At 56.2% G+C, this 26,058-nt stretch overlaps 3 protein-coding genes across 8 annotated transcripts in view; 2 read left to right on the top strand and 1 right to left on the bottom strand.

Moving 5' to 3' along the window:
* LINGO3 (leucine rich repeat and Ig domain containing 3) overlaps positions 1–8,654 on the top strand; it is a 28,024-nt gene extending 19,370 nt beyond the window's left edge. For all 5 annotated transcript variants that reach the window (XM_079328569.1, XM_079328568.1, XM_079328571.1 and 2 more), the window contains one exon: positions 5,360–8,654. In XM_079328569.1, the coding sequence (XP_079184695.1) occupies positions 5,393–7,207 (1,815 nt within the window). In that variant the 5' untranslated portion in view covers positions 5,360–5,392 and the 3' untranslated portion in view covers positions 7,208–8,654. The remainder of the gene's footprint in view (positions 1–5,359) is intronic.
* A 5,014-nt stretch (positions 8,655–13,668) lies between these two features.
* PEAK3 (PEAK family member 3) lies at positions 13,669–18,102 on the top strand. 2 transcript variants are annotated; one of them, XM_079328564.1, is made up of 4 exons: positions 13,669–13,883; positions 14,431–14,558; positions 15,013–15,662; positions 16,107–18,102. In XM_079328564.1, exons 1-4 carry the CDS (start codon positions 13,777–13,779, stop codon positions 17,106–17,108), a joined length of 1,887 nt encoding a protein of 628 aa, XP_079184690.1. In that variant the 5' UTR covers positions 13,669–13,776; the 3' UTR covers positions 17,109–18,102. The 2 variants fall into 2 exon arrangements, with proteins under 2 accessions (XP_079184690.1, XP_079184691.1); XM_079328565.1 differs by lacking the exon at positions 14,431–14,558 and having other exon boundaries at positions 13,785–13,883.
* A 2,039-nt stretch (positions 18,103–20,141) lies between these two features.
* OAZ1 (ornithine decarboxylase antizyme 1) lies at positions 20,142–23,810 on the bottom strand. Its single transcript, XM_079328309.1, is given in 6 exon segments — positions 20,142–20,586; positions 20,686–20,771; positions 21,274–21,446; positions 21,563–21,649; positions 21,651–21,708; positions 23,623–23,810. Coding segments are annotated over 6 exon segments (651 nt in total). The 5' UTR covers positions 23,739–23,810; the 3' UTR covers positions 20,142–20,455.
* Between the last annotated feature and the right edge of the window lie 2,248 nt (positions 23,811–26,058).

The following is a 26,058-nucleotide window of genomic DNA, read 5'->3' on the forward strand; positions in this document are numbered from 1 at the left end:
CTGCCAGAGTCAGAATCCAAGCTGACACCTGTCAGTCAGTCAGGGTGGTGGCACAGTCCCATTCAATGGTGGCTGCATCCTCCTGCAGTGGCAGATGAGGTTCAGCTGGAGCAGTGCTCCTGGAGAAGGTGCAGTTTCCTCTGAAGGTCCAGGGATGATGTGGAAAGGTCTGGCTTTCCTCTGGAATCCAGTGGAAAGAAGGTGCCTTGGTGTCCAAAATCTCAGTTTTTCTCTGGGTAGGAAAGGCTTGGCTCCTCCCCCTGGGTGGAGCATCTCCCAGTGGGATGATGTAACTTTATCAGTCATACACTGGGATTAAATGGCCACGAACAGGAGATATCTCCTGGAGGGAGGATGGGCTCTGGAAAGATAAAGATGATTGCCCCAGCTGGTTTAAAGATGGCCCATTAGCAGATAATGTGTGCCAGGAGATAAAGATCACTGCCACACCCAGTTTTAAACAATGGCCCATTAACAGGAGATAATTCCCATAGAGATTAGACACCCAGTTTTTAACAATGGGCCATTAACAGGTGATACCTCCTGAATGAAGGGTGGGTCATGGGAAAGGTAAAGATGATTGCCCAGCTGGTTTAAAGCTGGCCCATTAGCAGATAATGTGTTCCAGGGAGATAAGGAATCACTGCCCCACCCAGCTCCAACAGATGGGGACAGAATCCACATTTCTGGCCACATGAACCCAACACAGGGATACACCAGCATGGGCACAAGGTTCTGGCACCTCCCTGACGCCCATGTGACAGATGCTGGGGTGGGGATTGTGCCCCAGGCTGCTCCAGCCAGCCCAGATAGACATTCCCAATAGGACAGAACCCCTGGCTGCTTCAAGGCAGAAATCAGCTGCAGATGCTCCAATGCAAGCAGGGCCTAGGCTTAGGCCATCATCTCTTTTGTGGTTTCATTCTGCTTGCAGCTCTCTCTTAGCCAGTGAGAGAAGGAAATCTGGGATTGCTGTGCAGAGATTCCCTAGGCAGCTTTATTTCTAGAAGGGGTCCGACAGCAAATCCAAATACACAGAATATCAAAGGGGTTTTGTAGGGTTGAGGTGGATAGAAAGTGACCAAGAGAGTTATAAGTTGAGAGCCATCCAATTACTTTAAGGTTTTAGGTAAAGAAGTGACCAATTACCTAGAAGAGATAAAGACCAATAAAAACTCTAAAAGATAACATGGGGGTCTACAGGGGGGTGAACATTTCTCTAGCATAACTCATCCTAAAAAAGGATTTCTTATCTTAGGGGAGAAAGTTCCAAGGGGGCCCTAAAAGGGTGTCTGAACCATCCACACTGGGGTTATCCCCCCTGTCCCTGTGTTCAGGGTGGGGGTCCCACCATCACTTTCTGCTCCATTTGCTCCCTCCCTGCTTTGGGGTCTCCATCCTCTCCTGCAGATCCCTGCATCCCTGGAAAGATGCAGCAGCATCCCCTGGTTGTCTCTGGCCCCTGCCATGGAGGGGCCTGGCCTGGAGCAGCAGCAACGGGTGCTGGAATGAGAAGAGCTCAGCAGGAGCATTTTCCATCCTGCATGTCAAGGGAAGGATAAAACAAGACCTTGCTCTGGCTGAGGTGTTTGTGCTCATGCTGTGTCTGAGCAGGGGAACCTGGAAATGACAACATGGGCTCGTTTTTCAGTCTTTATTCACAAAAAGGGAGAAATAATGGCAGCTGAGGAGCAGGTGCTCTTGGAGGAGCTGGCAGGGCAAAGCTTGTGCCAGGAGCTGTTTGAAGGGTGGAGAGGGAGCAAAATCCCATCTGCAGGAGTCAAGGAATCCCCGAATGCTTTGGGATGGAAAGGACCTTAGAGACCATCTGGTTCCACTCCTGCCATGGGCAGGGACCCCTTCCTCTGTCCCAGCCTGCTCCAAGCCCTGTCCAGCCTGGCCTGGGAAATTTCCAGGGATCCAGGGGCAGCCACAGCTTCTCTGGATAACCCCAGGCCAGGGTGGCTGGAGAGCTGCAGTTCTTCTGTGCTGCTGGTGGCTGGGACAAAACGAGCCCAGTGGTGACAAAACTTGATGGGGAGGTAGGGAATGAGGCAGGGAAGGCTCCAGGTGCTCACAAAACTGTCCAATTGTCCAACTTGTCCAAAATTGCTCTGCTGTTCTTCCCCCATCACAGCCCCTCAGCCTGGGGCTTTGCTGGCTTTGTCCCCAGCCCTGCGTGCAGCAAGCTTGTTATTTTTAAAAATAAATTAAATGAGGAGAAGAGCCTCTATCTAGGCCTTGCTCTGGATCTTAATTGCCCTGGCTCCCCAGGGGCCGGGCAGCACCACACAATCGCTGTAATGAGCTATTAATGATCAGCCCGGCTCTGCCTGCCTCTGCCCGGGCAGGGAGGGACCCAGGTGTCCCTGCAGGGGACAGGGGTCTGAGCAGCTTCTCTGCCTGTGTCCTGGGCCAGCAGAGCCCATAGGGGCAGAGCCAGCCTTGCTCCAGAGCTGGATCTGCCAGGATTTGCAGGGAATGGCTGATCCCCCTTGACCCCTCTGTGGGGTTTGTGGGGTCCGGGGGCACCCATGGGTGGGTGTGGGGCAGCAGGGCTGGTGATGCTCTGGCTGTGGAGAGGGAAGGTGAGCCCAGGGCTGCGGCTCCCGCTCTCCATCTGCCAGGGAAAACAACTCCAGCAGGGCTGGAGCTTTGCTTAGAGGATCAGGTGGCCAGAGTAGTAACCAAAAGTGGAGTTGGGTTACTCTGAGCTCATCCATAATGAACACGGGGCAGAGCCTCGGGCAGGGAGGGGAAGGGCTGGATCCCCCCAGGGCTGGCAGGGAGGGATGGTGGGCACAGGGACACGGCTCAGTGGGACACCATTAAAGGGACACCATTAGAGAGGCACCAGGGCACCTTTTTGTGGGGTAGAGACACTGAACAGGGCAATGAAGTGTCACAGTAAATGAGGAGGGTTTTGTCCTGTGGGTTTGCAGGTCGTGCTTGGGGCATGTTCCCATGCAGCCCCAGGGCAGAGCAAGAGTGGGGCTTCCAAAACTGGGGAGCCAAGGGCAGCTGACCCCACCTCACCCCAGAGCCAGCTCAGGTTCCTGGGGCCATCAGGCAGGCAGAGCCTTCACAAAGTGAAGCTCCAAGCAGCTCCAGTGCCCAGGTGGCATTTGGGGACCTCCAGTCCTTTGGTGCAAGGGGTGAAGCTGAGCAGTGGGGAGAAAGGGGCAGGGGCAGCAGTGGGGTCAGTGGTCCCACCCCCCTGTGCCCAGCTTAGCTGGTAGTCCTGTGGTTGTGTGAAATGGTGATGCTTCCCTCTTGGTTTGATTTGCTTGAAGAAAAAGGGAAATGTGGCAAAATTAAGATACACACATAAAAAAAAAAAAAAAAAAAAAAAAAAAAAAAAAAAAAAAAGGTGTCATAGACTCAGAATAGAATTGTTGAGGTTGGAAATCCCTCTAAGATCATTGAGTCCAACTGTTACCCCAGCACTGCCAAGGACACTGCTTGTCCCTCAGTGCCACATCCCCACATCTGTAAAAGATCACAGAATCCTGGGATACCCTGAGGGGAAGGGACCCACAGGGATCATCAGTGCAGCCCCTGTTCCTGCCCAGACCCCCCAACAATCCCACCCTGAGCATCCCTGAGAGTGTCCAAACACTCCTTGAAGATCATCTCTCATCCTTTTAAAATTGCGTTGAGCCGTGGGTTTAATCCCAGAGAGTTGCTCCCCTCAGGTAACAGGATCAGGGCAGGAAATTCTCCATGGGGGTTGCATCCTTCCCTGAGACACGAGCACTGAGAGTCAATAACCCCCCCAGCCCCCTGAGGTGCCACCAGCCCACGGGGACAGGAGGGAGGGTGACACCAGCCTTTGGTGTCCTTTGCCAGCACAGTGGGTGTGAGGAGCAGGAGATGCTGTCCCTGCTCCATCAGTGTCACCTCTCTGGGGGATCTGGGGTCCCCATCACTCTCCTTCTGACACCCCCTAAGCCAAGCAGCAGCCACCTCAAGATGGGCCTTTTTGGGACACTTTGGGCACTGAGGACGTGCAGTGGCAGCCACATCTCGATGGCTTTGAGCAGCCACGGATGTCACAACCCCCTCTTCCCTCACCCACATCCTGCTGGGCTCCCACAGACAGGTTTGTGGTCCCTGAGGGGCCCAGAGGGACAGAAGGGAGAGTGTGAGGGGCTCCCTGGAGCCACAGCTTGGGCTCCCTGGAATTCAGAAGGGCTGGAACCAGCACTCGGGGACAGCAGCCCCGTTTGTCCCAGTGGGAGCAGTGGGACAAAGCCCCCCATGCTGGAGGTGTCCCTGCCTACTCCCTCACCTCCACAGGGGTGCCTGGAGGGGCTGGCTCTGCTCTTGGTACCCCCAATATTCTCTTGCCAGGCTCAAAAACACCCCGCAGCTCCCCAGCCAAGCAGATCTGCCACTTAATTAGGTTAATGGCCGTGCTTCATTAGGGAAAGGCGCTGAGGAGTTTGCGTGGCGCTGGGAGCTGCGGCAGATTTGGGGCACGGGCGGGGACAGGGAGCGGGGAAAAGGGAAGCAAAGAAAAGGGAAAGCGGCGGCGAAGTGCTAATCCCTGGAAAGGAGGGCAGCGGGGGCTCCCTGCTAATCCCTCCTCGGCAAAGATTGTGCCGGGGCCGCCTTAATCTGCGCTCCGAGAGGCCGGGACGGGGATGGGGACAGGGACAGGGACGGGGACAGAGCGGGGACAGGACGGGGATGGAGATGGGACGAGGATGGGGACAGGGACAGGGACGGGGATGGAGATGGGGATGGAGATGGGACGGGGACGGGAACAGGGACGGGGACAGAGCGGGGACAGGATGGGGACGGGGACGGGGGGACCGGGCCCCACATGCAGCACCGAGCGTCCCCCCATCCTGCGGGACCCCTCCAACCCGGGGGCCTGTGGAGAGACCTCACACCAGGGGCAGAAGGCGTGGGGCATCCCACCCGTGTCACCAGAGGGAACGAGGCATCCCTCCCTTGTCACGAGTTGGCAACATCTCTGGCAGCATCTCTTTGCACCTGCCCTGCCCTTGTCTGTGTCCTGCATTATCCCAGGGTGCTCACGATCTCCTCCGCCCTGCCTGCACCATCAGGGGCGCAGGGAGGGCTGAGCCCGCAGGAGCGGAGGCTCAGGTGTGTGTCTGCAGCCCTGGCTCCTCTCACAAACCTCTCCCCCGCCTCCGTTTCCCTGTTCCGATGGAGAGTGAGGCTCGTTTATCCCAGCTTTGCACCGGGCAGGATGATGCCGGGGTGGCAGGGCAGGTGAAAGGGATCCAGAGGGTTTCCTGGAGGGACTGCAGCTCGGGGAGCGCTGTAGGTGCTCTGCGGAGCCGGGTCGGGCGTTGTCCCCGCTGACTCCGCTCTCTGTCCGTCACAGGCGCATGGCAGAGCGGCAGTGAGCCCCTAGACCATGCCCCACACCATGAGATGGTGGCTGCCGGCGCTGGCCCTGCCCGTGCTGCTGCTGTCCCCGCGGGCGGGCGCCTGCCCCGCGCGCTGCGAGTGCGCGCCGCAGCTGCGCTCCGTGCTGTGCCACCGCCGCCGCCTCACCGCCATCCCCGAGGGCATCCCCACCGAGACCCGCGTCCTGGAGCTCAACAAGAACCGCATCCGCTGCCTCAACCCCGGGGACCTGGCCCCGTACCCGCTGCTGGAGGAGCTGGATTTCAGCGAGAACATCATCTCCAATGTGGAGCCCGGCGCCTTCAGCAACCTGTTCAACCTGCAGACGCTGCGGCTGCGGGGGAACCAGCTCAAGCTCATCCCACCGGGGGTCTTCACCAAGCTGACCAACCTGACCCTGCTGGACATCAGCGAGAACAAGCTCGTCATCCTGCTGGACTACATGTTCCAGGATCTGCACAACCTGAAGAGCCTGGAGGTGGGTGACAACGACCTGGTGTACATCTCCCAGCGCGCCTTCTCGGGGCTGCTGGGCCTGGAGCAGCTGACCATCGAGAAGTGCAACCTGACCTCCATCTCGGCCGAGTCGCTGTCCTACCTCCAGAACCTGGAGGTGCTGCGGCTCCGGCACCTCAGCATCTCTGCCCTGGAGGACCAGAACTTCAAGAAGCTCTACAATCTCCTGCAGCTGGAGATCGACAACTGGCCGCTGCTGGAGGAGGTGTCCCCCACCAGCTTCCAGGGCCTGAACCTCACCTCGCTCTCCATCACCTACACCAACATCACAGCCGTGCCCGCCGCTGCCTTGAGGAACTTGGTGTACCTGCGGTACCTCAACCTGTCCTACAACCCCATTAGCACTGTGCTCAAGGGCTCCTTTAAAGACCTCATCCGGCTCCAGGAGCTCCACATCGTGGGTGCTCTCCTGGTGTCCGTGGAGCCGCAGGCTTTCTCTGGCCTGAGGCAGATCCGGCTGCTCAACCTCTCCAGCAACTTTCTGTCCACGCTGGAGGAGAGCACCTTCCACTCCGTCAACACGCTGGAGACGCTGCGGGTGGACAGGAACCCCCTGGCCTGCGACTGCCGGCTGCTCTGGATCCTGCAGCGGCGCAAGACACTCAACTTCGACGGGCAGCAGCCCATGTGCTCCTCACCACCCGAAATCCAGGGCAACGCCCTGCGCGACTTCCCGGACTCGGTGCTCTTCGAGTACTTCACCTGCCAGAAGCCCAAGATCCGCGATCGGAAGCTGCAGCACGTGACGGCGCGGGAGGGGCAATCCGTGTCCTTCCTGTGCCGCGCCGACGGCGAGCCCGACCCCTCCATCGCCTGGGTGTCGCCCCAGCACCGCATGATCACCACGCGCAGCAGCGGCCGCGCCACGGTGCTGCCCGGGGGCACCCTGGAGATCCGCTTCGCCCAGGTGCAGGACAGCGGCACCTACATCTGCATCGCCAGCAATGCCGGTGGCAATGACACCTACTTTGCCACGCTGACGGTCAAGGGGCGCCCGGCCGACGGCGCCCACCGCGCCAACCGGACTTTGTACCCCAGCGACTTCAACGACACCTTCCACAACGACACCCAGGTCTTCTTGAAGTTCACTTTGGATCTCAAGACCATCCTGGTCTCCACGGCCATGGGTTGCATCACCTTTCTGGGCGTGGTGTTGTTCTGCTTCCTCCTGCTCTTCGTCTGGAGCCGCGGCCGGGGGCAGCACAAGAACAATTTCTCTGTGGAATATTCCTTCCGCAAGGTGGATGGTCCCACCACCACCACCGGCCAAGGAGGGGCCAGGAAGTTCAACATGAAGATGATCTGAGCCTCTCCCAGAGGAGAATCGTTGTGTTGGGCACAGCCAGGGTGGGACAGGGCTGGGAGGGCTGTGAGAGCACCAGCCGTGTCCTGGAGCTGGCAGTGACCTCACTGTGCTGGGACATGGCTGAGACAGAGGTGTCACAGGCCAGCAGGGTCTGAACCGTGGGGACCTCAGGGTTGGGGAGGGATGACCCCAATGTCCCAACCCTGTGGAGACCCCTCAGGGCTCAGGGGCCGTCCCAGGGGCTCCTGATGTAGCGAGGTTTTTTGCTACCAACTATGCATTTCTTCAGCCAAAAGATCAGCAGTGTTTGGGCCTGGGAGAAAAATGCTTCCTGTTTTCCCCCCACCCTTTCACTTTTTTTGTAAGGGACTCTTCAGAAAACTTTCCTGGTAGTTGTTTGTGGTTCTTTTCTTGGTGAGGGTTTTGGTCCAATTTTTTTTTTTTAATGGATTTCCAAGAGAAATGTCTTCCGGGGCGATGTGGGACTGGGGAGGTTGTGCTGAACTGGGGGGATAAAGACAGACAAATACAAAGACAGACTCCCCCACCCCGGGCACGGATGTGCCTTGAGAGCTTCTCATCTGTGGATTTAAGATCCAGCATCTGCCAGTGTGGGTGCCCAGGGACACCTCTGCACAAGCAATAATAAACCTCCAGGGCCAGGCTCTGAGGAGGTGTCAGCAAGAAGAAAAAGGGGGAAAAAGGCAGAATGAGGCCAAGATCATTAAAATTAGGAATAGCAGCCCCAGGGCAATGCAAGCCTCTCCCCCCCTTCCCCTGTGTGCATCCACCCGAGGGGGGCTGAGATTCCTGCGGGTTCAAAAGGCACTTTGGGTTCATTTTCTTTGAGTTGCAAAGTCAAAATCTGCAGGAGAGCAGGACCTGGCTCATCCTGTGCAGGAGAGAAGAGGAGAGTAAAGCTGGGAGCAAGCAGTCCAGGAGAACGCCCTGGCTGACACCTCCATCCCAGATCCTGCACGCTCCAGGCCTGAGGACCATGGGTCAGTGGCCCTGGGGCTGCTCCCTGCTGCCATGGGGGTGGCTCCTGCCTTCCCATCCCACCCCTTCCCTGCCTCTGCCTCAGGGCGTGGATTTTTGTGTGTGGGAATGAAGCTGGAATGGAAGAGCCTGGATGTGACCTGGAGGATCCAGGGAGTTCATTGCTTCTTTCTCCTCCTGTGTGCACCCTGGGGTTGTGCAGGTCCCACCTCTGTCCCCATTCCTGCAGGGATGTTCCCCACATGGATGTCCCTTCTCCAGCCATGATGGTGAGGCTGGGAGCTGGAGGGGGCAGCTGCCCATCCCCTGACTGGCATCCCAGAGTGGCACCGGAGCATCTGAAGGGTTGGGAGCTTGTGGGGCACAAGTGGCTGCTCAGAACATTCCCCCAACCCTGTTCTGCTCTCACAGGGTGCCTCCAACCCATCATCATCCATCCATCCATCCATCCATCCATCCATCCATCCATCCATCCATCCATCATCCATCCATCATCCATCCATCCATCCGTCCATCCATCCATCCATCATCCATCCATCCGTCCATCCATCCATCCATCCATCCATCCATCCATCATCCATCCATCCATCCATCCATCCATCCATCCATCCATCCATCCATCATCCATCATCCATCCATCATCCATCCATCATCCATCCATCCATCCATCCATCCATCCATCCATCCATCCATCCATCCATCCATCCATCATCCATCCATCATCCATCATCCATCCATCCATCCATCCATCCATCCATCCATCCATCCATCATCCATCCATCCATCCATCCATCCATCCATCCATCCATCCATCCATCCATCCATCCATCATCCATCCATCCCTCCCTCCCCACCATGGCTCTGGCTGTCTCCTGGTTCCACATGCCCGGTGCCCCTCGCCCCTGAGCTGTGCATGCCGTGTCCTACCAGGGTCCTGTTTGGTGTCTGGGGTTTTTTTAACTTTGGGAGGGGGGTTGGGAGGGCAGGGAGGGGGTTGGGCATGGACCCTCACAGTGGGAGCAAAGGGCAGTGCAGACCTGGCACAGTTTTCTATGTAACGAGCATGTGAGATGTATTTGTGAGCAAAACAAAAAAGGGGAAAAAAATTGACTTTTGTGGCTCATTTGGGTTCTTCTCCCCCTTTTCTTCCTTATGTGCCTCGATAAGAAAAGGTAAAATCAGTGGGCAAAGCCTGAGCAGGGCCTGGAAAGGGCAGGAACAGCACAATTCACAGATTTGAGCTCTCCAGACCTGCTGCAACCTGGGAAGCCCCTGGAATTCCAGCAGACCTTTCCTCCTTCCTGGGGCTCTGCTGGGATTTGCAGCCCCTCAGTCTGTCACCACCACTAGTCCCACAAACCACACATAAACAATGTGAAACCACCTCCCAGAGGGTTCCAAAGTCCATATTAATAACTAATAAATGATTAATGCACGTGTGCTAACAAACTGCTGCTGCTATTAATCGATTATTAATTATTAATGCAGTGTTTATAAGGATGTGCCAAAACTGGAGGGTGCACAGTCAGCACCTCAAGTCCTGCTTACAGGAAAATTGGGGTTTGGGGGGGGGGGGTGGTCACATCCACACAAGAGTGCACGGATTTGGCACACACGGAGCCAAATCCCTTGGGTGGGACTGGAAAATCGGGCATTGGGAGCCTGTGCTGGGGAAACTGAGGCACGGGGGGAGGGCAATGCAGGAGCCAGCGGGGAGGGGGAGGCGGTTCCTGCTCCAGAGTGACCCTCCCAGTGCCCTTCCCATCCCCCAGCCCCAGGGCACAGCCTGGCCCCCCAGGGCTCCCCAGAGCTGCCACCGCTGTCCCCACCAGCCAGCCCGGTGTCCCCTTGTCCCGCTGCCCGGGGGCCGCCTGTCCTTGTGTCCTCCCCCGTGTCCCTTTCCTGCCCCCTGCCCCGGCTCTCCCAGCACGGGCTGGGCTGGTACTGGGCTGGTACCGAGCTGGCACTGGGTTGGTACTGGGCTGGTACCGGGCTGGCACTGGGTTGGTACTGGGCTGGCACCGGGCTGGTACCGAGCTGGCACTGGGTTGGTACTGGGCTGGTACCGGGCTGGCACTGGGTTGATACTGAGCTGGTATCGGGCTGGTACTGGGCTGGCATTGGGCTGGCACTGGGGTGGTACTGGGATGGCGCTGGGCTGGCACTGAGCTGGTATCGGGCTGGCACTGGGCTGGTACTGGGGTGGCACTGGGTTGGTACTGGGATGGGACTGAGCTGGTACCGGGCCGGCACTGGGTTGGTACTGGGATGAGACTGGGCTGGCACCGAGCTGGCACTGGGCCGGTACCGAGCTGGCACTGGGTCTGGCACTGGGATGGCACCGGGCCGGTACCGAGCTGGCACTGGGCTGGCACAGGACTGGTACCGGGATGGGACTGGGATGGCACCGGGCTGGTACCGGGCTGGCACTGGGTTGGTACTGGGCCGGTACCGAGCTGGCACTGGGTCTGGCACCGGTCTGGCACCGGCCTGGCACTGGGCCGGTACCGAGCTGGCACTGGGTCTGGCACTGGGTTGGTACTGGGCCGGTACCGGGCTGGCACTGGGTCTGGCACCGGGCTGGCACCGGGCTGGCACTGGGCCGGTACCGAGCTGGCACTGGGTCTGGCACCGGTCTGGCACTGGATTGGTACTGGGCCGATACCGGGCTGGCACTGGGTCTGGCACCGGGCTGGCACTGGATTGGCACTGGGTCTGGCACCGGGCTGGCACTGGGCTGGCACCGGGATGGCACTGGGCCGGTACCGAGCTGGCACTGGGTCTGGCACCGGTCTGGCACTGGATTGGTACTGGGTCTGGCACCGGGCTGGCACTGGGTCTGGCACCGGGCTGGCACTGGATTGGTACTGGGCCGATACCGGGCTGGCACTGGGTCTGGCACTGGGCTGGCACTGGGTTGGTACTGGGCCGGTACCGGGCTGGCACTGGGCTGGCACCGGGCTGGCACCGGGCTGGCACTGGCGTTGCTGCAAGCAAAGCAAAGCAATGCCTCCATCTGCTGGAGAAACGCGCCCTGGGCCACCGCAGCCGGAATCCAGCCCGCACGCACTCCCTGGGGTCCGGAGGGCTCCCAAATCCCACCCAGGACACGAGGGACGGTGGCCCCGGTTGCCAAATCACCGGGAGGCTGCAGCCCCCGCAGGCTGCGCCAGAGCTGCGTGGGAGGAAAGAGGAAATTGGGGTTTTTCTCTCATTTCCTGCTTCAAGATGCGTGGCACGGGGAGGTGAAGGGTTGAGGCTGCAGCTCCTGCCTGTGCTCGGGGTGTGGGGGCTGAACCCGGCTCGTTTTTGGGGTCAGCTGCAGGATGGGGTTGCTGAGAGAGCACCCGGGTGGGTTCAGTGCCCCAGGGATCCCCCCAACCTGCCCTGAGCATCCCCACAGCACCCACGGGCTGCTGAACATGGCATGGAAAAAACCAGCAAGAAATAAAGAAAATTAGAAAACTGCAATTTCCCAGCAGCTGCATTTAAAGATCCTATCTCCCACTGGGAAGAGAAACCAATTTCCTTACAAACCAGAAAGGCTGGCACTAAGAAAAGCTTCCCTGCATCAGTCCCCCAAATCCAGGGGGGAAGGGCTCAGCAGCTCCTGGATCAGAGCCTGCAAATGCCATCAGGGCCGTGTCCTGCAGCTGATTTATCCACCTGGGACAGGCAGCAGAAGCCACCAAAGGATCCAGGGATGCCCCATGGCCTGGAGAATTAAATCAGCATTTTGCACAGTCCTGCAGAGGTTGGCTACAGGAAACGACCATCCTTGTTGAGGGCTTGGTTGGCTTTTAAACTTGGCATTTTCTCCTTGGGTGTAAGAAGACAAATGAGGGATTTCACAGCTAAAAGGCAGCTCCTGGCTGCCTCTCTTTCCCTGGCCACTTCTCACCAGCTTGGCAGGGTCACAGGCATGGCAGGAATTCTGTCATTTTATTCCTAACATTTTCTGGTAATTCTTAACAGTAATTTTTCCATTAGGGAAAAACAGTGATACTTCTAACAAGTTTCTTGTATGTGAGGATGGGGAGCCCTGGCACAGGGTGCCCAGAGCAGCTGTGGCTGCCCCTGGATCCCTGGCAGTGTTCCAGGCCAGGTTGGATATTGGGATTTGACCAGCCTGGGACAGTGAAGGTGTCCCTGCCATGGCAGGGGTGGCACTGGATGAGCTTTGAGGTCCTCCCAACCAAACCAGTCTGGGTTGCTGGCGCAGTGTGGGGTGGATGTCCCCTCTCAGAGCCCTGCACCTCCTCCCTGAGCTGGATCCAAGCGTGACTCAGCCCCAGATGGGTTTTTATCAGCTTTCACACATGGCCTCAGCACCCAGAAACAGCCTCAGCCACAGACAACAGCCACAACCCCCAGCTGGCCTGGAGTGAGCTGGGAAATACAGAAATAAAACATGGGAAGGGAACTGTGGGCTCCTCACAGGGGTGGCTGCAGGCTCACAGCACCCACCCAGTCCCACCCCAGCCCCCAGACCCTGTGTTGGATCCAGGGTTCTGCTCTCCTGCTTGCATGGCTGGGCTCAAGCAAGGACATTTTCCGTTTTCCTCATGGAAATCCATCTCCTAAAGCCTGCCCATCCCAACCTCACTGCTCCCAGGAGAAATCCTGCAGGATTGCTGTGTCTTCCCACAGCACCCACAGTGGCCCCACTGGTGACTCCAGGAGTGAATAGAAAGGAGGAAATATTGAGACATTTGGGGTTCAGACTGTTTAAAAAGTGACTTCATCCTAGAGGGGACAGACACCAATGGGAAGATTTTTTTCAGCAACTAAGTTGGGTCCCTTGATGCTCTTTGGGCATCTGTAAAGCTCTGGGAGAAAAAAAAAAAAAAAAATGGTTTCCAAGGGCTGGGCTCCTCTCATGCAATGGCTGCAGGAAATCCCAGCAAAAAGACAGATCACAGATCAAAGAATATTCTGAGTTGGAAGAGAACCACAGGGATTATCAAGTCCAACTTTTACAGGAACTGAATCCACAACCTCGATTCATGGAAGAGAACAAAAATATTCCTCCTTGCCAACCCACCCAGAGTAACAACCTGGAGGATGGGGGATGAATTGTGTGATGTGAGGGGGGTTCGTGGGGCAATGCCCTGCTCAGAGCAGCTGCCACCCTTAAAGCCATCCCTCTGGGAAGGAGGAGCAGTGTGAGCTCCAGGAGCAGAGCTGGCAGCCCAGCAGAGCAGGATGAGAGGGGCTGCACCACCCCCATGTCCCAGCTCCTGCTCAAAGCCATCCTGGCTCCATTCCTGGGTGCAGAGGGTGCAGGGGAACCCCAGCAGGTCAGAGCAGGGCTGGTGGCCCAGCCCAGGACAAGGCTCTGTCCTTGTCCCTGTCCTGTGTGTCCCTGCACGTCCCCAAGCCGTGCTGCTCCAGCCTGGGCGTGCAGAGCTCGGGGGACACGAACCCACAGGTGCCACTGACGGTGACACGGTGACCCGCGAGGCCAAGCCCCGGCTTCCTCCAGCCGAGCACGGAGTTTTGAAAGGTTTAGAAAGGTTTTGAGAGCACATCCTGCCGCAGCGCCTTGCGCAAGGCGGGTCCCCAGCGCCATGGGCAGCGCCAGGACGGGCTGGGATGGGCGGCGGGAGCTGCTGCGGCTCCGGGATGCGGAGCTGGAGCCCCCCGGGACCCCCGCGCTGCCAGGGGCGGCTCGCAGGTAACGGGGGGCTCTGCAGGAGGGGCAGGAGCTGCTGGGCTGGGCAGGGCAGTGAGCGGGGGTGCAGGGGTCGGGGGGCACACCCGGAGCTGCTCAGCCCGTGGAGCTTCGGGCAAAGGCGCCGCGGTTTCGGTGCCGCTGCCGGCAGCGAAGTGCCAGCGCACGGAAGTGAAACCAGCGGCTCCATCGCAGTGCCCTCCTCCTTCGGGCTCCCTCCCCGTGCCCACAGCCCTGTCCTGCCCGCCAGGCCTGGCTGGGGGGGTCAAAGGCTTTTCCTGCTCTTGTCCGCACCTCTGCCAGCATTGTGTCCTCCTGGGGTCACCTAGCAGGGACCGCGGGTCACACATGGTGTCCCCACGGGTGTGTCCCAGCCCTCGGGGCAGCTCCCACCGCCAGGATTCCCCAGTGCGCCAGCTGGAGTCACTAGGCCACCAAACTCCCCGTGTTTCTCCCCAAAACCGCCCCGCCGAGGTTCCCCAGGCCGCCGCTTCCCCTTTTCTCCGCGTCCTGTCCCTGAGCCGGGCTGACGCTGCTCCCGGCTCGGCAGGGCCAGCTCGGCTCTCGGCAGCGCCAGCCCGGACCGGGCTGCCCCCGGAATGGCCACTCCCATGCCGGACACCCCGGGGGACTGCCCCCGTCGGCCCCCCAACCCAGCCCTCATCTACAGAAACGTGGGTGAGTGACCTGACCCCGCTGTGCCCTTGCCTGCCCGGTGTCACCGCGGGCAGTGGCACAAGGCTCTCTGCTGTCCCTGTCCTCCCCCCGTGTCACCCCTCTGGATGGTGCTGGCTGTGGCCTTGGGGCTGGAAATACGCAGGAGGGTAAAGAACAATGTGCTGTACTGCCATCCCATCCCAAAATCCCATCCCATCCCACCCCATCCCATCCCACCCCACGCCATCCCAAAATCCCATCCCATCCCACCCCACGCCATCCCACCCCACGCCATCCCATCCCAAAATCCCATCCCATCCCATCCCACCCCACGCTATCCCAAAATCCCATCCCATCCCAAAATCCCATCCCATCCCATCCCACCCATCCCAAAATCCCATCCCATCCCATCTCATCCCACTCTTCTCCTCTCTCCTATCTGCCCTGTCACGTCTGTCCCTCCCTCCCTCCCCAGGAGAGCTGCGGGCCCACCTCGTTCCCCCCAAGGCCAGCCGAGGGGAGGGCGCTGGGAGACCCCTCCCTCAGTCCCACCCGGACCCCCAGCCGCCCCCACTGCCCAAAAAGCAGCTGCAGCGAGCCGAGTCCCTCCCGGAGCCGGGATCATCCCACCGCTACCATGGCGACCCTGAGCCACGGGCTGGCAGCATCTTCTACAGCACCCCCCCAGCCCAGCTGCGGCATGGGGAGGGGGCTCCCCCGCGGGACAGACCCTCCTGGGCACCCAGGAAGCCCCTGACCAAGTCCCAAAGCCTTGGGGAGCCGCCTGCCCAAAGCAGCCCCCAGGAAGCTCCATCAGCCAGCCTGAAGGAGCTGACGTTTGGGACAGCAGATGGGGAGCTGGGGCAGCTCCTGGAGAGCCCAGCCGGGGTCTGTGGGGTGGTTTTGGGGTGCCAGGAGGCCTCCCTGGCCCGGCTGTCGGCTCTCATGCAGGAGGAGCTGGTGGGGCCCGAGCTGAGGCAGCAGCTGCTGCAGGCAGAGCTGGCAGGGAAGGGCTGGGCAGAGCTGCGTGTCCTGGACCCCCAGCCCTGCTGCCAGAGTGGGGACGCCTGGTACTTCAGGGTGGGCTTCACCTTCCAGCACAGCCAGCTGCAGTGTGCAGCCAAGGTAAGGGGGTCGGGAAAAGCCCTGGGTGGTGCAGAGGAAGCCAGGAGCATTGGGGACATGTCACTGGGGCCACTTCCCTTTTCTGCACCCACTTCTGCATTTGCTGAATGAGGCAGTGCTGCTGGCGGGGGTGGGTGATGAGGGTGACAGCTCCCCTGGGACCAAGGGACACGTCAGAAACGACCCTGCTGGGGGACATGTCCTGGTAACTCAGCAGAGGAGAGGCTGGAGCAGAGCTGGCTGCCCAGCAGAGCAGGATGAGAGGGGCTGCAGCACCCCTCACTTCCCAGCTCTCACTCAAAGCCAGCCTGGCTCCATTCCTGGGTTCAGAGTGGTTCACGTGTGGGTCAGAGCAGGGCTGCTGGCCCTGAGCTGGCAGGATGGCCCAGCCCAGGACAAGGCTCTGTCCTTGCACAGCTAGGCCTGTCCTGTGTGTCCCTGCAGGTGCCCAAGCCGTGCTGCTCCAGCCTGGGGGTGCAGAGCTCCCTGGGGACTCACTGCAGCATCCAGCGCCTGCTCGGCCGCTTCACCGGCCACCTGCCCCAGGAGCTGGTGCTCCCAGGAATCCCTGGAAAACACACTCAGGGCCCTGACAGAGAGGAATCAGCCTGTCCTGCCCCTCAGCCCGTGCTGCAGGTGCTCCTTTGTGCTGAGGTTCCCCAGCAGACCCTGGCAGACTTTGTGAAGGGCTCCCACGCTTTGCACAGGACCAGCCCCGGGCACTACGAACGCCTGGGCTGCCTCCTGCTGCTGCAGCTCTGCTTGGGGCTGGAGCACCTCCAGGGGCAGAATCTGGCCCAGGGGGACCTCTGCCCAGAGAACCTGCTGCTGGTGCCGTGCCCATGTCCCTCCCAGGGCCAGCAGGGCCAGCAGGAGCTGCCAGGACTGTCCCTTCCACGGCTCCTCATCAGCAGCTTCTTCAAGGTGCAGGAGAAGCAAAGACCCTGTTCCAGCAGCCAGGAGCAGGACTGGAGGCAGGCTCTGGCTGCACCCTCCCCTCCAGCAGCAGCTGAGCTGAACGTGGGCAGGCTGATCTATCAGATCTTGCACGTGGACATCTCCCTGGAGAACATTTTGGGTTTCAGAAGCAAAAGGCTCCCCGACATCCCCTCGCTGTCCATCTACTCGGCGGGGCTGCAGCGCTTGGCCACGCTGCTGCTGCACAGGGATGCTCAGCACAGGGTGACCATCGGGCAGGCCAGGGCCATCCTGCAGGTGCTGCTCTGGGGGCCACGCCAGCAGCTCTTTGCCAGGAGCAGGAGGAGCCTCACACTGCTCCAGGGCTGGCTGCAGGTCAAGAGGGCTCTGCTGCTGCTGAGGTTTGCAGAGAACTCGGCTGGGGCCGGGGCCAGACCCGGTCTGGAGGAGTGGCTGTGCTGCCAGTACTTCCAGGGGGTCACAGAACACACCCTCTACCAAGTCACTCAGCTTCTCTATGCTCCCTGAACCAGCCTCCAGCTCAGCCTACACAAACGTCTCCTCAAAGCCAAGAGCTCACAGGGGTCTGGCCAAACCTGCCCCTGCCCATGGCAGGGAAGTTTAAATTATTTTTATTGTCCTTTTGGCCCAAATCATTCTATGATTCTGTGAAATCCACCAGTTCCTGAGAAATCCAAGCAGGTTCTCGCTGGGAAGCTCTGCAAAACAAATCCACTCCCCCATTCATCACATGAATGATGAAGTTAGGATCAAATTACCAAACACAGGCTGTGGTTTTATACCCTCAAACCGTTTTTGCTAAGTCTGGTTTATCAGAACATCTGAGGAAAGACAACTGGATGGGAGCCCCAAGCACCAGTTTAGTGGCTGGTAATCCCAAGTAAAGTTTATGGGGTTCAGACTTTGCACTAAACCCCCTCAGATCCTTTTTGAGCCATCAGGTTTTTGCTGTTTTAAATAACACTCAAAGCCACCCATCACAGCAAAGGAGAAACAACAGCTCCCTCAGCCTGTGCTTCCCAGAGACAATTTGTGGCACAGTCACAAATAAAAATGACATTTTAAAGGGAAAAACAGAGCTTCAATAAAACCTGGAGCTGAGCCTCTCAAACACTGGTCCTTTATGTGCTCCTCTGCCAGCATTACACACTCCAGGGATGGATCCAGAGGGAAACACAAAGCCAAACTGCCCTGGCCCATGGTGATAACCCAGAATAGCCCCCTTGGGCTCTGGTGAGCAGCTCAGGTGAGTTCATGGGCACCAAGGCAGGGCTGTGGCATCTGCTCCTTGCTGTGAAACAATTGGCAGCACCCAGGCCCCAAATCCAGGGGGATACTGAGGGACCAGCATGGTGAAGACCCTACTCAGGTCATTTAAATAATTCCTCAGCAATTATTAATCTACTCACAGATATCTAGACTGGGATCAGAAAAAAATCCATCACTGAAAGAGGGATCAGGCATCAGCACAGGCTGGTGCTGCAATCATCATCCCTGGAAGTGTCCAAATAATGTGTGGATGTGGCACTTGGGGACCTGGGTTGGTGGTGAGGGGTAATGGGTGATCTTAGGATGATGTTTCCAACCTAAACAATTCCATGATTCAGTGACTCCATCAGCTGCCAGCAGCAGGGCTGTGCACACAGTGGGACAGAGCCTCCCCTCTGCTGTGCCCATGGATGTGGCAGTGTCTCCCCAGAGCCTGGGCATGGCTGGAGTGGGGGAATATTCCTCCTAGAGTCCCTGAGCTCCAAAAAACAAAAAAGAACCAGACTTGGGACCCCTCAAGATGCAGAGAACAGCTCAGTCCCAGCTCCCTAGTTTGCTCCCACCTGGAGCAGCACCCAAATCCCCCCTCCCTGCCCAGGCTGGATCCCACCAACCCTGGCACAAGAAATGGTGCTCAGATCTCCTTCCAGGCTCTCTGGGCAGCACTGGGAGCCCGGGGCAGCCCAGCCCTGCTGGCCCTGTCTCTCCTGCAGTATTTGCCGTGGCTACCAGAGGGCAGTAAAGGCCACAGCACAGCCCCTCATCCCGGGGACACAAAGCCAAACAGCTCCCGGGGCTCCTGCAGCCCAGCCCAGCAGCTCCAAGGACCCACAGCACCCCTGCTCTGCTTTCCAGCATGGGTGATCCCACTCCCCTTCTTTTAGGAGCATCCCAAGTCTGGAAAATGTCCCATGGAGGGAGGACCAGGCACGTTCCACACTCCCATGGAGCAGAACGTGGCACGGGTTATCACATTGCAGAGAACAGGGATTGTTCCAGATAAACCAGCACAGGAAATTCAGCAAAACGAGGACACCCTCCCATGGTCATGCCACCACCATGTAATCCTGGAACATTCTGAGTTAGAAGGGACCCACAGGATCATCAGTGCAGCCCCTGGCCCTGCCCAGACCCCCAAAATCCCCCCTGAGCATCCCTGAGAGTGTCCAAACGCTCCTGCAGCTCTGGCAGCCTTGGGACCATTCCCTGGGGAGCCTGGGCAGTGCCAGCACCCTCGGGGGGAAGAACCTTTCCCTGAGCCCAAACCCTCCTCCAGTTCAGCTTCCTGCAATTTTCCAGAAACTCCAGGATGAGCAGAATTGTGGGGTCACAAGAGAATTGGGAAGAGCCAATTAAAGAGCCCCCACTCTGCACATCACTGCTCACACACCCCCAGATTACTCTGTGCTGCATCTCCGAGGAGTTTCAGGGAATATTTCAGTGTATTCCATAGGATTCCAGCACTGCTGTGGGGGAAACTTTAGGCACTCACTCACATTTTTTACAGCACTCAGAGCCCCACTCAGTCTTCTACTCACACTGGTGAAATAAACCCATCCCAGGGATTCCCTGCTCCATGCTTTTATAGAGGATTCATCATCTCCAATAGTGCCAAACAAACCTACAAATACTAAAAACAGGGAAATACCACACATTAAAGCTCAGCCCCTCTGAAGACTTGTAATTTCAGTTCAAGGTTTAATTCCAGTACCACAAGGATCCCTTTTTCCCCTTGTGCTCACCATCCTGAGCACCCAGGGGTGACTGTGGAGCCCCAGCACAGCCCCTTCCTCACCCCTCAAACACAACCTGCCCAGCCTGTGACATCTCTGGGGTGCAGGAGTGCCACAAACCTTCCCAGCTCACAGCCACAATCCCTGGAGTCACCCAGCACACTGGCAAGGCTGCACTGTTAAGGAACACTAAAATTCCAGGTATTTAAGTTGCATATTTGGTATTTAAAGCAGCCATGGGCTGAGCTGATCATGTTCCACTTGAGACTTCCCAACCAAATCACGCCCTGAATATCCTACAAAACCCTGGCAGAGCAGGGAAGCACTGGTCCCAATTACCACACCTGCTAATTATGCACTAGAAGTCGACTTTTCCAGGATTGCTGGATTATTTCAAGCCCTGTCAGAGCACATCCATGAGTTCCAGTCAAGCAAAGAACGAGCAAAGCCTTTCCACACCTGCAACTTTAATGGTTGGGGCAGTTCCAGAGCCACCTCTTTAAGAGTGCAAGTCTTTTAAACAGCTTAAAACCAGCAATAAAAAGTAAAATATAAATTTTTATTTAGAATTAAAGCAAATACTTCAGTATCACAAACACAATATTAAACTTCAAGAAATATACTGCTAAATTTGGAGGGAGCATTTATTTTTGCACAACCACGACATGCGCACAAAAATCCAGAGAAAGATGTGGAGTCTGAAATTTTCAACATCTCACCACCAAAGCAGCTGGGTCACACAAAAAAATTTCGTACAAGAGTTAAGATAGACTGGAATAAGATGTTGACAAAATTTCTACAGAATCATCTTTATAGACAACAAGAAAGCTCTAAAGAGGCAAACATTGCAATCTAGTCTTCTTCTGCTGAGTCTCTCTCAAACGTGTAGGCCATGAAGCAAGCATCTGGTCTCTTGGGGACAAGGGGATGCCCTGGTCTCACAATCTCAAAGCCCAAAAAGCTGAAAGTACGGAGCAGTGCAGCTAGAAAATAAAGGAGACAGGTTCATTCATGGGATACTCAGAAACAACCATTACATTTTCACCAAAAAGGTATTTTGTGTGTGTGGAGGGAACACCCACCTCTGTCATCTCTGTTCTTGTGGAAACAGATGAACACGTGCTCAACTCGGAGCTGCTCTTCAGCAAACTCGAGAAGAACAGCAAAGCTGCAAGAGAAACAGCAGGGGGTCAGTGCCTGTGAACAGGGAATGTGCAGGGATGGACCCTCAGGGATCATCCAATCCAGCCCCTGGCCCTGCACAGACACCCCAAATCCCACCCTGAGCATTGTCTGAATGCCCCCAGAGCTCTGGCAGCCAAGTGCTCCTTCAGAGAGAGCTGGCAGGGCCCTGAAGCCAATCCACACAGGAGGAGGCACAGGCTGCAGCCTCACACCACCAGATCCCCAAACCCCAGGCAGAACTCAAGGGCAGGACTCCTCAGTGGCACAGAAAATGTGTTTGTGACACAGCTGAAGGAGCTGCAGTGAGAGACTCAAAGCAGCCTGCAATCCCAAACTTTGGGCTGGTTCTGCCTGCAGCCCTGAAACCAGGCTCACAAAAGAGCCTCAAGTACCAAAATTAAACTCAAGCTTTCAAAATGCAAAGTGTTCTCCCACTCCACAGAGAGGCCTTGTGTTAACCCACAGCCAAATTCTGCCTGACCCACCTGTCCTTGCTCCCCTCAGGCAGAGCACCACTGGGAATTTCAATGTAGAGGTTGTTGTTGTTCAGCACTGCTCTCCAACTGATGTGTTTGGCATCTGTAAGCCTTGACTGGACATTGAGAATTCTTGTCCTGTTGTTAGGTGTTAGTTCTTCTGTGACATTCAGCCGATTATCCTGCAGCAAGGAGAAGGACAAAGTCATTTTTTTTTTTTTCCATTCATTTTTGGAGGAGGGATGAAAGTAGGGAATGCTGTCGAGCTCACCACGTGCTGTTTGCTCCTCATACTCACCGAATAAAATAAATTAGCTGAAAGATTGTGATCCCTCTGACTATTCCCTCGCCCACCTGGGATCTTCAGGGGTGGGTGAGGGACATCAGGAGCACCACCGAGGCCCCGGACCCAGGTTACTACAGCAATTGAAGGGAACCCTGGAACTGCAAAGGGACCATGGTTAGACAAAACCCTGGGAATTTCAGGGTTTAAACTGTGTTAAAAAAAAAAACAAACCTAGGCCAAAGGACTTGCAGTGGGAGGACAAAGGAAGATGCACACCATGGGGAGGGATAGGGACAGTGCTCAGGGAGCTGCCACTGCAGAATTTTGAGTGAGACTCACTTGGAAATGAAAATTACTCAGGCTGAGTGAGCCAGGTGTGTTTCTGTGCCAGGGCAGGTCTGATCTCAGCTCATGAGAACCTTCCTGCAGAAATGTGCTGTTTTCTGCCCTGCTTGTTGTCAGGCAGCACAAAGCCCCAGCCCAGCAAAGCAGGGCTCACTTTTCCCTGGGATATTCACCAGAGACATTCCCAGGAAATCATCAACTTTTCATTTTCATCTCGAGCCGAGACCACACCTGAACCTGTGCAAAACCTCCAAAAACACCTCCAAACCTCTTCCCCCTAAATTCCTCAGAGCGATTCCACAACGCTCAGCGCTCCAGGAAAGAAAACACTGGATTATTCCTGAAGGTGTGAGGAAGAATTTTTGGAGTTTCTCCCCATCCTTTCCAAGGCTTGTTTCACTCCTCCCGTGGCAGAGCAGAGCTGGCCCCTCCCTCTGCACCATCCTTCACCCGCAGGCTCCACTCTTGAGTTGCGTCATCTCAGCAGATGCAGCAATCGAGGCCCTTGGGGGAATTTTCACAATCGTCCTGTCTCCGGGTGCCAGCAGCAGCCACTGCAGCCATTTGCAAATCCGAATAAACAGCTACAAAAATAATCCACCATTTTGCACACCTCGCACCCGGGCTCGCGGGGTTTTGGATTGGTTTAAGGATTTTTTTTTTTTTTTTTTAAATGAGCTTGAAAAAACTTGTGATGAATAATCCGTATTAGAAAGGCTGGGAATGGGTAGAGAGATTAAATATTAGGTGCTGGAAGGTAAATTATATTTATATTTTGATGTGAAGCAAGAGCAACAATTGCGAAGTTTTATTAAAAATACAGAATCTGCGCTAACTGAAAGCGCTATTTTAATTAAATGAGTCTCCAATCCATTTTTTTTCCTTTAGTACCAACATTATTTCTTTTTATCTGAGAATGACTGTGACCTATACATCCCTAATTTCCCTTAAAAATAAACCTGTAAAACCTTTTCCAAAGGTGTGCCGTGGCAATCATTAATAACTTCATCTTTTTTGCCCCAAAAAGGTGGTGGAGAAGGAAGCTTTGCAACCATAAATATATTTTTGTGAGGTTTATGTGCACTTAGGGAGGAAAAAAAAAAAACATCTTTAACGCGCAGTTAAATATAAAAACAGCTTAAAAACTCTTTCCACAATCCACACACGAGGTGGAAAGGGCAGATTGATGTTCTGAACATCCACCAGTCCACACCAGGCACTTTAATTCAGATATTTTCTTTATCCCCAGTACCTGTGCGGGGTGTTCAACCTTTCGCTTGTGTTTTTAACCAACAGCTCTCCTAACACTCTTACCCTCGATTAGTTTTGCGGAGTATCCACGGTTACATAAGGGGATAACAGCTTTCAATCCTTCGATATCTTTGCCTAATTGTTGTTTTCCCCTCGCCACCCCCCCATCCCCCCATCCCGGCTCCTGCCCCAGCCCTGCCCGGAGCCTCTCCCAGCCCGGGGGTTCTCTCAGGGGTCCCTCCCAGGGCCGGGACAGCGCTGAGGCCTCAAAATCTCCCCTTTATTTTTGGGGTTTTTCCACCCTCCCCGAGCGCCTTTCCCCGCGCGGCGGGGGCAGAGCCGCCCCTCCCCCGCTGGCCACGCAGCGTCCTCCGCCCCCCTCGGGCCACCAGGGAGGCGACAAAGGAGGGTGAGGAGGAGGAAGGAGGCAGCGAGTGCCCAGCGGTGCGAGGCTGAGGGAGGCCGCGGCGCCTCACCTGCTCTGTCCGGTACTGAGGCTCAGCACAGCGGGCATGATGGTGCTTTTATTCCCCTCTTTCTCTCTAGCGAAGCAGTGGCTGTTGAGTATCCGTTGCAGGGAGGATTTCACCATCCGGCCGCTCTGGTCCGAACCCCGAAACCCTCCGCCGCCTCCGCCCCCCTCTCCCCAGGCGCTGCTACACAAAATGGCACCCGGGCCCCAGTGCCTCCTTATATACCCTCTGTCTGACCCCGCCCCCTAAGAGACCACGCCCCCCAGCGCGTGCCACGCCCTCCCACGAGGAGGCTGCTTCTATTGGACCGTTTAGCCGTCAATCAAACAATCTCACTGTCTATTGGCTAAATGGAGCGCGCGGGGCGGGACATGGGCTGGGGGCGCTGCACGGGAGGCGGGGAGTAGCGGCGCGCGATTGGCTGCGCGCGGCGCGGGTGGGCGGGGCCTGGCGGGGCAGCGGCCGGCGGGCGCCCCGCAACCCCTCACTGCCCTCGGAGCCGCCGGTTCGAGTCCCGCGGCCGCGCCCCGCCCGGCTGAGGTAACCGGGGGGGGCCGGGGGAGGAGCGGGGTGTGAGGGAGCACAGGGAGGGAGAGACGTGAAGAGTCATGGCAAGAGATGGAAAAACACGGACAGAGCCGGAGGGTGCAGCCCTGGCGGTGGAAGCCGCGGAGGGGCGGCAGCAGGACCACCTGTGGGACCCCCGGCGGCATCAGAGCTTCGCATAAAGCTCGGTGCTGAGGGAAACTTATAATTAAAAACTAACGATAAACCCCCCCACAAGGGTCTCTGAAAGGTCTGGCTGGGATTGTGACCTGGTTTTGTGGAGAATGTTTGGGCTAGTCCCCTTTGGCCTGGCTGTGGTTTATGGATTTATAGGGGAATAGGGATGGGGAATAGTTGGTTTGTGGATTTAGAATGGAATAAGGATGGGAAATAGTTGGTTTGTGGATTTATAAGGTGATAGGGATGGGGAATAGTTAGGTCCAGGATTTATAAGGGAATAGGGATGGGTAACAGTTTATGGATTTATAGTGGAAGAGGGATAAGGAATGGATGGTTTATGGATTAATAGGGGAATAGGGATAGGGAATAGTTCATGGATTTATAGAGAAATAGGGATGAGGAATGGTTGGTTTATGGATTTATAAGGGAGTAAAGATGGGAAATTGTTGATTTATAGGGGAATGGAGATGGGGAATGGTTAGATCATGGATTTATTGGGGAATGGTTGGTTCATGGGTTTGTAGTGGAATAGGGATGTGGAAGAGTTGTTTGTGGATCAGTAGGGGGCTAGTGGTGGGGAATGGTTGACAGTGATGATCTTTTAGGCTAAAAAGGCTTTTTTGCTGTGCCTTCATGAAGAAGTGGGTAAATCCTGGTTATTTACCCAGCAGAAATTGTGCTCATCCCTATAACAACCAACCTGTGCCCTCTGCTTTCCACCTCCTGCCAGGGGATTGGAAATCTGAGGCTTGGGGATGTGGTTGGGTCTCTGTGCAGTCCCACAAGAGCAGTCCAGAGGAAAGGATGGGAATTTGGAATCAGGACACCCCCAGTGCTCTTCTGGATGGGATTGCTGGAAACACAGCTTCAGCCCTTGGGGGTGAGGGTCAGCCTTCAAAATCCATCATGAAAACAGCAAATGTGCACAAACAGCTAAATAGGTCATCATCCCCATGGGTTTGGGGAATGGGATCTTTGGCTGAGCTGTTTCTGACAATTTCAGCCTGAAAACCAAAGCAGGGGCACAGCCTGAGCAGTGGATTTTATCCTGTATGGAAAGTCAAAATAATGGTGTGAATGATGGTGTTTGCAGGCAGGGATGCCCTGTGAGTTAAGTGGGGAAAGGTGTTTATAGAAGCAAAGAAAACTGTCAAAGGTACATTGTAATGGTTTTTAAAAATCATGGTTTTCCATTAAAAAAAACTTGTAGATGGCTGAATTTCTTTTTTCTTCATCAACTCGGGCCACAACACACCTGTTTTATTGCCTGCAGCTGCCAGAGCTGCATTTGGCTGTTTCTTAGGGGGTTTCATTACTACCTTATTTTTATTTGCTTGAAAATATCCCCATCCAGGAGCTCTGAGCACAATGGATTGATTGGCTCCACTTTGCAGAGGGATCCTTTCCTAAATCTCCACCCACCTTTTGTGTCCCATAACTCGGGATGGAACAAAGTGTCTGCTCTCCTGCAGCTCAGAGGAGGAGCCAGGAAAAAATCTGGAAGTCCTAAAAGTGAAAGGGATGGGAGGAAAGTCCTTAGATCCCAGAACACAACATAAACTGAGCTTGTGCTCACCTCACCCTCGAGATTTGATTTATGGAGGGGAAACTCTTCTGTTTAATGCATTAGCCAGAGTCCAGCCTGGAACAATGGGATAGCTGCAATTCTGGAATATCCTGAGCACAAAGGGCACATCAGAGGAGATTTAGCAA

Source organism: Erithacus rubecula, assembly GCF_903797595.1.
Source record: "Erithacus rubecula genome assembly, chromosome: 28".
NCBI classification, from domain to species: Eukaryota; Metazoa; Chordata; class Aves; order Passeriformes; family Muscicapidae; genus Erithacus; species Erithacus rubecula.

Bases quoted from the DNA above. Each gene is read 5' to 3' on its own strand.
- PEAK3 (XM_079328564.1), top strand. From the start codon at position 13,777: ATGGGCAGCGCCAGGACGGGCTGGGATGGGCGGCGGGAGCTGCTGCGG. The intron at 13,884-14,430 runs GTAACGGGGGGC...CCGGCTCGGCAG, and splicing joins CTGCCAGGGGCGGCTCGCAG to GGCCAGCTCGGCTCTCGGCA. The intron at 15,663-16,106 runs GTAAGGGGGTCG...GTGTCCCTGCAG, and splicing joins AGCTGCAGTGTGCAGCCAAG to GTGCCCAAGCCGTGCTGCTC.